A 10440-nucleotide genomic window follows, 5' to 3' on the forward strand; every position below is an offset into this window, starting at 1 on the left:
GCCTGCCTGCAAGAGTGTACACTTCTAGAAGCCTGGGGGTCTGGGGTGGAAGGGAACGTACCTTTCATTGTGTAAGGCTGACCCTTGAACGATGCAGGGGTTAGGCGTGCTGACCCCCATGCTGTCAAATACCACAGTACGACTTCTGACCCCCCAGAACTTAACTACTAATAGCCTCCCGTTGACCGGAAGCCTTCCTGATAAGATAGTCATTTCACATGCATTTTGTATGTTATATGTATTATACACCGCATCCTTACAATAAAGTAAACTAAAGGAAAGCATTTTAAAAACCAAATAGAAAGGCCACATATTGCATGCTTCCATTTATCTGAAATGTCCAGAACAAGCAGAGCTGGAAAGACAGCAATTAGTGGCGTGGGTGACAGGGCTGTAGCGGAGAGGACTAGGGACTGACTTGTGACAGGTGTGAGGCTTCTTCTTGGAGTGATGAAAATGCTCTCAAGGTAGATCATGGTGCTAGTTGTGCAATCCTGTAAACAGACTAACAGTCACTGAATTGTACACTTTAGGTAAGTGGATTTTATAGTGTGCAACCTACATCTCAATACATTTGTTTTAAAAAATACCTACCATTTTGCAAATACTGCTCCAGCTGGTCCCTTCTCTCGTTGGCCATAGACGTGGTCATCGCGAGATAGTACTTTGGTGGAAAGGGAGGCAGGCAATTTCCAAAGACCCGTCTCAGCTGAAAGATCCAGAAAACACACGTTGAAGGCAAAGAACTTCCAATTCAAGGTTGGTGAGACACCAACGACTCCTCTTAGGGCACACCTCACTCTGGCACTTTATTTAAAATTAACCCTTCCTGGTGGCCAAAGGGAAGAAAGAGGGATACGTTGATTGGCTTAAGGAGGAATTTATTACAGTTTAGGTCTCTAGAGACACCATTACACACATCGCAAAATGACAACTCCAGGATGAGTTTGGTAGATTCGGGGTACATTTTAATTTTTCATTTGTTTTTACAAGACTGCCTACCCCTCACATCATACAATATTTCTTTAATTCATACCCCAGTAGTATCTGTGATATTAATGACAATGGTTAGGAATGTCATTCCCCCACCCCACCTCTACCTCCACTGCCACCAAATCTGAACATAACAGCAAATGTTCACAGCTGTGCTAATATGGTAGCTGGTAGCCACGAGTCGCCTGTGGCTAACCAGCACCGCAAATGCGGCAAGTCCCTGTTGAGATGCGCTGCAAGTATAAAAACACAACCTAGGCTGCGAAGACTTAGTCTCTTAGAAAGGGGAATGTAAGCCCTGGCCAGGTAGCTCGGTTGGTTGGAGCGTCGTTCCATGCACCAGGTGTTGCACATTGGATCCCCAGTCAGGGCACACACCTAGGTTGCAGGTTTGATCCCCGGTACAGGAGGCAATCAATGTTTCTCTCTCACATTGATGATTCTCCCTCTCTCTAAATCAATAAATATATCCTCTGGTGAGGATTTAAAAAAATTAAAAAAGAGTAAAATATCACACTAATAATTTTTATATTGATTACATGTTGAAATGATATTATTTTGAATACACTGGATTAAATAAAATATATTATTAAAATTAATTCCACCTGTTTCTTTCTATGATTTTTAATCAGGCTACCAGAAAATTTTAAATTCCCTAGGTGGCTCACAGTATATTTCCATTGGAAAGAGCTGGTTTATAGATGCCTAGAAGACTGACATATGATCTCACTAAAAATCTAGTTAGGCCCCTCCCTCCCACCCACGACATGTGACTGAAGACAATGGCGATTATATTCATGCAAGCTAAATGGTGGATGCATTAAAATCATCTTTAAATAACTGAAAGGGTGTGTGCCTTCATTCCAGCCCTACACGTAGAGTGGCAGCTTGCAGATAAGGCATGGCATCGCTCTCTTTAAAACAGGAGGGAGGAAACCGGTCCGAGACCCAGTCAGGTTTGATCAAGGTACCTCCAGAGCAGAGGGCTGCAACTCCTACGACTACACAGTCCGTGGCTTAAAGAAATGAAAGCAGATCTAAGAGAAATGAGACTGCAACCAGGTAAGGATTTCAATTCCATGGCTTTTGTTACAAATGCAGGGTGTATCTGGCCAGCATTTACCTCTCATAGGCCTTGCCTTCAAACATGCATGGAGAATCTGACCGCTTCTCCCCACCCCCCACACTGCTGTTGCCCTGTCCGTCCCCTGCCATCTTTTTTCAGATTACTGGACCCTCCCAAGAGATCTCTGTTTACACCATTAACTCCCTCAGTCTATTCCCAACACAGAACCTAAGGTGGTATTCCAAAATGTCAGTCAGATCTCTGCACTGCCTTGCTCGACACCCTTCCTAGTCTCCCACCTCACCCAAGAGAAAGCAAAAAATCCTTAAAATGACCTAGAACTGTGCTATCTAATATGATGTCTACCTATGACTACGTAAATTTAAACTTAAAATGAAATAAAATTTAAAATTCAGTTTCTCAGTCATAATAGCCACATTTCAAATACTCAATAACCACCCAAAATGTGGCAAGTTTTTACTGAACTGGACAAAGCTGATCTAGATCATTTCCATCGGCACAGAAAATTCTATTGGACAGTGTTGGTCTAAAATCTACAAAGTTTTCAGTTTTCTGGTGTGTTTTATTTGGGCTGCTAGATTTTGGTTTGTTTGATTTTTAAAGAATTTGAATTTGATTCCAATATTAATTTTGTGATTTAAAATGTTTATCACTCATGTCCTGGAGGAAATGCAGAATGGTATGGCCACTTTGGAAGAGGCTGGCAATTTCTTACGAGCTAACGTTTACTATGCAATATCCAGTACTCACAGTCCTAGGTATATATCCAACAGATCTGAAAACTGTGTTCACAAAAACCTGCACGTGAATGTTTATAGCTCCTTTATTCACATCTACCCAAAATAGGAAGCAATCTAGACGTCCTTCAATATGTGAATGGATAAACAAACCGCGGGGTATCCACACAATGGAGTATCATCCAGCAATAAAAGGAAATGAGCTACCAAGCCCTGAAAAGACATGGTGAAAACTTAAAATAAGATTGATAAGTGAAAGGAGACAGTCTGGAAAAGCTGTCATCTGTTTCATTTCAAGTATATGACATTTTTGAAAAGAGCAAAATTATAGCGCCATAAAAAAGAAAATCATGGTCACCAGGAGCTTGGGGTAGGAGGGTGCTGAATGGGTGGAGCCGTGGGAGTTTTGAGGGCAGTGAAACTATTTCGTCTAACACTGTCATTGTGCGCACATACACGATACTACACATCTGTCAAACCTATTAAACTTCACAACACAACTTCATGTGCAGGAATATCTGAAAAATAATTTAGGAGGTGGGGAAAAGCCCAGGACGGAATGCAGAGTGTGACAAAAGAATTTAACTATATTACAAATGTATGCAACATTGCAGCGAAGGGGGAAAGGCACCGACCTGAGCTGCTTTGGAAGTGAGCAGAGTCTGCACGACCTAAGGCAAAGGAAACTGTCCAGAAGCACTGGGTGCCAGTTGACAAAGCTGTCTCCCCTGGGGGCACAGGTTAGCAAGTCTAACCCTGCTCTGTGTGTGGACCGGATGGAGCAACTAAGTAAAAAGATGGCAGGTGGTGGGAACCAGGCTTCTCCAGCTGGAGTGGGAGTTTTCAGAAAAGTGAGGGGAGTAGGCTCCAGTGATCCACCTGGTAATGGACTACAGCTGGAGAAGTGTGTGTGGACTCACGTTTAGTTTCATAGAGACCCAGACAGTGAAATACTACACTGCGTATAGCTATGCTATACACACATACAGTCCGTCCTTTGTCAGCCGAGAGGGCCTAGAAACAGCAACACTGCCAGAGCGAAGAACGCCCCTCGTGCCCAGATCCCCGTTTCTAATCCTGTTCTCCAGGAAAAGCTACCCGGGCTCCATGGGGAAACGGCTGAGGTAGGAAATGTGCAAGGTGAGTCTGAGGCATCTTGTAGCACCAGAAAATAAGAAAATGCTCAAAAAGAAATCCACAGTGGGGTATATAGAAGAGACCCAGGAGCAAACTGAAAGAGTTCCCACAGGCCAAAGCTGGAAGAATTTGAGCAGCAAAATAAGGTCATATTGAAGCATAACCCAAAGTATAAAGTAGATATCCAGGTGTTCATATGAATATAAGTAATTATTGAATAAATAAAATACAGGGGCGAATAGACAAATCTCCTGTGCAGAAGAATCCCAAATAACTGACGTAGACACGCATTCACACGGAGACAGAGCATAACTCCCAACTCCGTAAGCGTGGGCTCCACACAGTGACTTCCAAAGAATACACTATGGAAGAGACAAAAGAATAACTTCACAGTGGCAAAACCTGACAATGACTACCTCAGCCAGGTGACCAAGGTCAACGTCAACAGTGATAAGTCGTGCTGAGAGTAAGTACCCTTGATAAGATGTGATTAGAATGGCACTTGACCTCCGGGGTCGCCCTACCCAGTGCAGTCACGTGAAACATCAGATTCCAGTAGAGGGGCCTTCCACAAAACTCCTCAGAACAGTCCAAGTCATTATAATCGATGAAAGTCTGAGAAGCTGCCACAGTTCAGAGGAGCCTAAGGAGACGTCACAACTGCATGTAACGTGGTGTCCTGGGTGGGGTCCTGGAATAGAAGCAGGACATTTTGTAAACACTGAAGTCTGAATAAGTGGTGGACTAGAGTCAATAATATTGTACACTGGTTCCCCGACTGAAACAAGCACCCCCACTAATGGAATACAATAGGGACAACTGGGTGCAGGGTGCATAGGAACTCTGGACTATCTTTGCAATTTTTCTGTAAATCTAAAAACCGGTCTATGAAATTGAAGTCTATTTTTTAAAAACTGAGTTCTGGCTTCTCTTGAAAAATCTGAAGGTCTGGAGTCACTGGATTCCCACTGTCTCAGGCAACCACCCCGCTCAGAGACCTAAGCAGTTCCCACCCCTCCCCACGGCCTCTCGCCTGATCCACGCCTCTCACTTAAATCACCTGCCTGACTCCTGCAGCCATGTAAGTTTGCAAACATTCTTCTAGACCTAGTAGTATAAAATGTTATAGCAACAATTCTGCTTCTTTTAAATTCAAGGAAATCTTCCCGCCACGCCAGAGATTGTCCAAGGCACCTGTGCCCGGCAGGCAGCTCTGGCGCCCTGGGGTTTATGCACCCCATCTCTACTAATTCCTTCAGATAGAAGCAGAATCCTGTCTTCTTTGCACGCAATTATTTTTTGATTAACTGATTAAATGATCTTCAAAAGGCAATTGTCTTCCTTGGCATGTGTTCATAAATGTCGCAGCTGCTCCCAAGTTGGTTGAAATCACAGCAGCATTGAGGCGGTGCCTGGGTTGAGCATCTGCAGGAGAGCATCTTGCAGAAGCCTCTACCCTAAGGCCAAGATCTGGGGAGGAAGTCAGCAAGAATTCAGGTTCTAATACCCACCACAGAGCCCAAACTCTCCCAGCAGGTTTTACAACCTGAGCTGACTTCTCAAAGAATCTCCCCTCCCTTTCTAATACTGCTGGAAGGGGTATAAGATAAATATGTAATGAGCCGCAGGTAAGTCCGCCAAAAGTCACTCATCACCTACAGAAGTCCTTCAACTCTTCCAAAATATAGCCTTTTCTATGGATCTCAGACAGCGCATAGTTCAGGTATGAAAACCAGTAACATACTGAGAATTACCTGGTATTATAGTTTAGCCCACTCTTTCAAAAAACTGTTTCAAGAGATTAAAAGGAAAACATATTTCTTCTGTTCTTTTATCATGAAGTGTTTTTGAGTTCGGTCCTTTTTTTTAAAGACAAGGTTCAGACAATGTACATAAACAAGACAATGTTTATATATATATGTATATATAATAAAACATATATTTTAATCCCAGCAAAATCTCCTGTACCACTTTCTCCATTGTGCAGCTCCACCTTTTAACAGAAAGAAGACTTAACTGGCCAGTTGTGAAATAGCACCTTCTTCCTCACGCGATGCACTCACAGACCCCAAACCTGTCCCAGGGCGGTGACCTGCGACAAGTGAAATTACAGACACAAACACTGGCCTTTCTACAGTCTCTGTGTCTAACGTTAGCTCATTCACCCCACTTTTCCAAGGCCCCTTGTAATCAGAATTCCAGATTCTCGCGCTGAAGAGCCAAAGCTCAAAAAGCAAGCTGGGCTGTGGCATCTGATACCAAAGAACACCAGCCCAAAGCGTGCATATCATCTTATTTATTCTTCAGAACTGCCCCGCGAGGCAGATGGCCATGGTCACCGTTAACATAGCCCTTCTTCCATCATGACAGGGTACCGGGCAACATCCCTCCACCTTGACGAGATTACTCGACAAGAGGGATAACCTAAACTCAGGGAGATGAAGGGACTTAAACCAAGGCTCTACAAGCTAGTGAGTGGCAGAACCTGGACACTGTGTTTTCACCACTTTTTCACTCTCCTCCCCCTCATTTTCCTTCTGCTTTGCCGAGTCTCTATCGAGTAACCTACTAAAGCAGGATTCTGTGCTGAGTATACATGTCAGCAGCCTTCGTTTGTTGCTTTATCTAAATATTTGGGGTTTGCAACTAAATAATCAGGGGAGACAAAATATACACACAAAAAGAGGAACACGAGCCCTGGCAGCTGAGACTCAGTCATTTGGAGCATTGTCCAGGCAACCGAAAAGCATCGGGTTCAATTCCCAGTCGGGCACATGCCTAGGTTGTGAGTTTGGTCCCCACTCAGGGTGTGTACGAGAGGCAACCAATCGATGTTTCCCTCCCTCTCTCTTCCTCTTTTCTCTAAAATCAATAAGCAAGTCCTCTGGTGAGGATTTAAAAAAAAAGAACATGATAAGGTCTAAACATGAAGTGGCCCAGGAGTCAGAGGAAGGCATATCATGCCACCAAGGGCGACTTCCCAGAGGAGGGGAGGCCTGAGGTGGGCCTTGGGAAAGAGCTGGTCCTTGGCCAGTGGGCCAGAAGCAGGGGTCTTCTCGGGAGGGGGAAGTGAGCTGGGCAGAGACAACGAGTGGGCCAACCTGGTGTGAATAGAGGGTTTGAGTGGGGAAGAGTGGAGATCGGGTAAAAGAGGGGAAGGAGCCAGGTTGGGTCAGCACCAGGCAGGGAGGAAGAGTGAACCAGTGCACGAGGTCTCACAGCCCTTCTCTCCCACTTCAGGATTCTTTGCCAGCATCCATAGCTTCTCCCCACTGCCACGTCTGATGCCAGAGTGTTTGCAGAGGCAAGCATCCTCCCAGAGAGTTCAGTAGCACTTCCGCAGACAGCCTCACACTTGGCCAAAATGAGCCAGTCCCTTCACTGATTTCATTTGCAGGGGGTGCTGCAGGCAAGGGCAGGGGTATAAGTCACACTGGCTTTATTCATCTGAAGACACAGAAGAAGAGGTCAGGTCAGGCAGTTCACAGGGCAGAGAGACGGGCAGCATTCCTCAGCAAAGAGGCAAACTACCAGACCTTGAGGGAGCCGCACTTGGGCACAGGGCTGCGGTGTCTTAGAAGGGCACAGGTCACAACTGACCTGTAGGAAACCCAACCGTCTCTCCGCAGTTTCAATCCTATGGCATTAGCCTCTACATGGCTTGGCTGGGGAGGCACAGGGGCCACCTCACCTGAGCCAGGTACTTACCCACAGTCTCAGAGTTATCCAGCTTACAAAATAGAAACCCAGTTCTTACAGTCAAAAATCTCCTGTGCTCAAGTAAGAGTCTTCACTTAATTCAACGGTGCATGGCATCTAACAGTAAGTAAGTAAATATTTCTTAAGTACATGAATAAGTCAGTTAATTCTGTAAGATGAAGTTTCTATTCTAAGGGCATGCAAAACTTGCCAGGAAACCAACTGGAAATACACTTACACTCAGCAAATACACACATACACACGCACACACACAAATGGGGCCTTTATATTATTTCCCTCTTTATAGTGCTTTGTATTAAAGCAGATTAAGAATCCTGAGCCAGCTCTGGCTGGTGTAGCTCAGTAGATTGAGTGCGGGCTGCGGACCAAAAGGTTGCCGGCTGGATTCCCAGTCAGGGCACATGCCTGTGTTGAGGGCCAGGTCCCTAATGGGGGCCATGTCAGAGACAACCACACATTGATATTTCTCTCCCTCCCTTCTCCTCTCTCTAAAAATTAGGTAAATAAAATCTTTGAAAAAAAATTCTGAGCTGGTTCATGTCTTCTGTGGAATAGGAAAAATAAAATCTAGATGAGAAGCGGCTAGAAGAGGTCACTCAAACTTTTGGTCTCAGACTTAGGGCTGCCAGGCAAAATACCGAATGTCCAATGATGTCCCAAATATTGCTTGGGACATACTTATACTAAAAAGGTGTATGTCGTTTATCTGAAATTCACTGGGGATACTGTATTTTCATTTGCCAAATCTGCCGACTGTACTCAGACTATCTAAAAAATGGGAGTAATGAGCTGGAATTAGATCCTGTGCCTGGAACTCTGATGACAGAAAGCAGATCTTGGTTGCCTGGGGCCAGAGGTGGAGGGAGGGGATCAAGGGTGAAGGAGACAAAAGAACTTTTAGAATATAGGAACTGCTCTCTGTCCTGATTACGGTGGTGGTAATTGTACATATTTACCAAGATTCATCACACTGAACATTCCAAATCGGGGAATGTCGTTAAGTTATTCCAAAATAGAGAAAAGCACGGTAGTGTAGAGCTTGAGGATTTGACTCAATTGTTTTATTGATACAATTTATTTTGTTAACTTTGGTTTAAAAAAAAAAAAAAAACCCACACAGACTGGAATGGGTCTGAGCAGGTTCTAGAAACCAAATCCTGCTTCTAACACTTACCAGCAGTATGACTTTGGCCAAGTTGTGTCTCAGTTTTCTCATCTGGTAAATGGGGCTAACTGTAATCCCAGCTCACGGGATTAAAATCCTCATCCAAGGATATGTTTACTGATTTTAGAGAGGGGGGGAGTGAGAGAGAGAGAGAAATTGATTGGTTGCCTTCCATATGCACCTGACCAGGGATTGAACTCACAACCTTTTGGTGAACGGGACAACACTCCAAGCAAAGAAGCCACCGGGCTAGGGCTACTTATTATTTCTAATGAGAAAACTGAAGGTAAGAAAAGAGGTGAGCCAGGAAGTGGTCACTCAATTCCACAATCTCCCTGCTCCTTCCTGCTGCCTCCTGCTTACCACCTTGTAAGGGCTTCCTCCCCAGTCCCACCTCACTTGCAGGAAGACAGACAAGGGGGGTGGGCAGGAGATGATACCTCAACTTCCTCCTTCAAACACTTAAAACACCTACCTATCCTTTCTTTTCCTTCGAGATCTCCGTCTGCAGTCTCCCCAACCCTCCAAACATGTTTCAGTCACAAGTAGCTTCCCACCTTTCAGAAGTCTAACCCTATGCCCTTCCTCATCCAGGGACCCGACAATCACTGCAGAGGACCCACCGGGTGGCAGACTGCATACCAGGGGCCGATAATTCAAAGGTGACCCCGCAAATGAATGTTATGGCTGGTTTTTGTTGATTTAAAGATACTTAATCATACCTTGAAAAATGGACTTTTTAAGAGACGTACCCGCCTCGGACCCGCTCACCTGTTCGTTCCAACGATGCAGCTGGCTGTAGCGCACCCTGCAGAAGAGGAACCCGTCCAAGTACACGGAGTAGAGCTGCAAACACGGAGAGGTCCAGTCTCGGATTAGCCCAGCGAGCAGGTGAGCCCCCGCCGAGGCACGCCCCCTCCCTGCCCGGCGGAACCCGGCCCCGGGCCCCCGGCCCCCGCCCCGGCGCACCGTGTAGCGGCCCCCCAGCGCGTCCGGCCGCTGCTGGGACACCGGGATACAGAAGTGCGTTTTCATGGCTCGCGTGGCGGCGGAGGCGCGGTCCGCGAGTCTCGGTTGGGGTTGGCGCGGAGAAGCCTGACCTGCGGTGCTGGTACGGTCCCGGAGTCTGGGCTCCGCCAACAGCCAGGAGCCCGACCTGCGGCGACGCGTCCTAGGCTCTGAGCCCCGGAGCGGTGGACACACCCAGGATGGCCACGCCGTCCTGGGCGGGGCTCGGTTCCCGCTTACCCCTAGCCCCAGGCGTCCACAGGTGGGGCCGGGGGTTGGGGAGAGGGGGGGCTGGGCAGTGCCTCCTCCTGGTACCCGCCCCGCTCTGGCGGTGCCTCTCAGGTCCGTGGACCAGTGGAGGGTGGAGCAAGTCTGTGGTCGAGAGCCGAGCACCGTACCCCTCAATCCCCCACCTCGGGGGGCAGCCTGCACCCGGGGCAGGGCTCCCACGTGCCAGGCAGGGCCTGGGACGGAATTCAGGGTACAGAGACGTCTTAGAGAGTGCCAGAGAATTCCTCCAGCCAGAGGTTTCAACCCTGGAGTCTGGCGACTGCGGGGGGGGGGGGGGGGGGGGGGGGGCGGTGACTGTGGGT

The 10440-nt window shown here is 46.8% G+C and overlaps 1 protein-coding gene across 1 annotated transcript in view; it reads right to left on the bottom strand.

Moving 5' to 3' along the window:
* SNX31 (sorting nexin 31) overlaps nucleotides 1-9927 on the bottom strand; it is a 48063-nt gene extending 38136 nt beyond the window's left edge. Inside the window, exons 1-3 of the mRNA XM_053930453.1 lie at nucleotides 9809-9927; nucleotides 9611-9685; nucleotides 595-709 (exon numbers count right to left, since the gene is read on the bottom strand). Of these exons, the coding sequence (XP_053786428.1) occupies nucleotides 595-709; nucleotides 9611-9685; nucleotides 9809-9874 (256 nt within the window). The 5' untranslated portion in view covers nucleotides 9875-9927. The remainder of the gene's footprint in view (nucleotides 1-594; nucleotides 710-9610; nucleotides 9686-9808) is intronic.
* Nucleotides 9928-10440: the final 513 nt, after the last annotated feature.

This window comes from Desmodus rotundus, chromosome 8 (assembly GCF_022682495.2).
Source record: "Desmodus rotundus isolate HL8 chromosome 8, HLdesRot8A.1, whole genome shotgun sequence".
In the NCBI taxonomy this organism is placed as follows: Eukaryota; Metazoa; Chordata; class Mammalia; order Chiroptera; family Phyllostomidae; genus Desmodus; species Desmodus rotundus.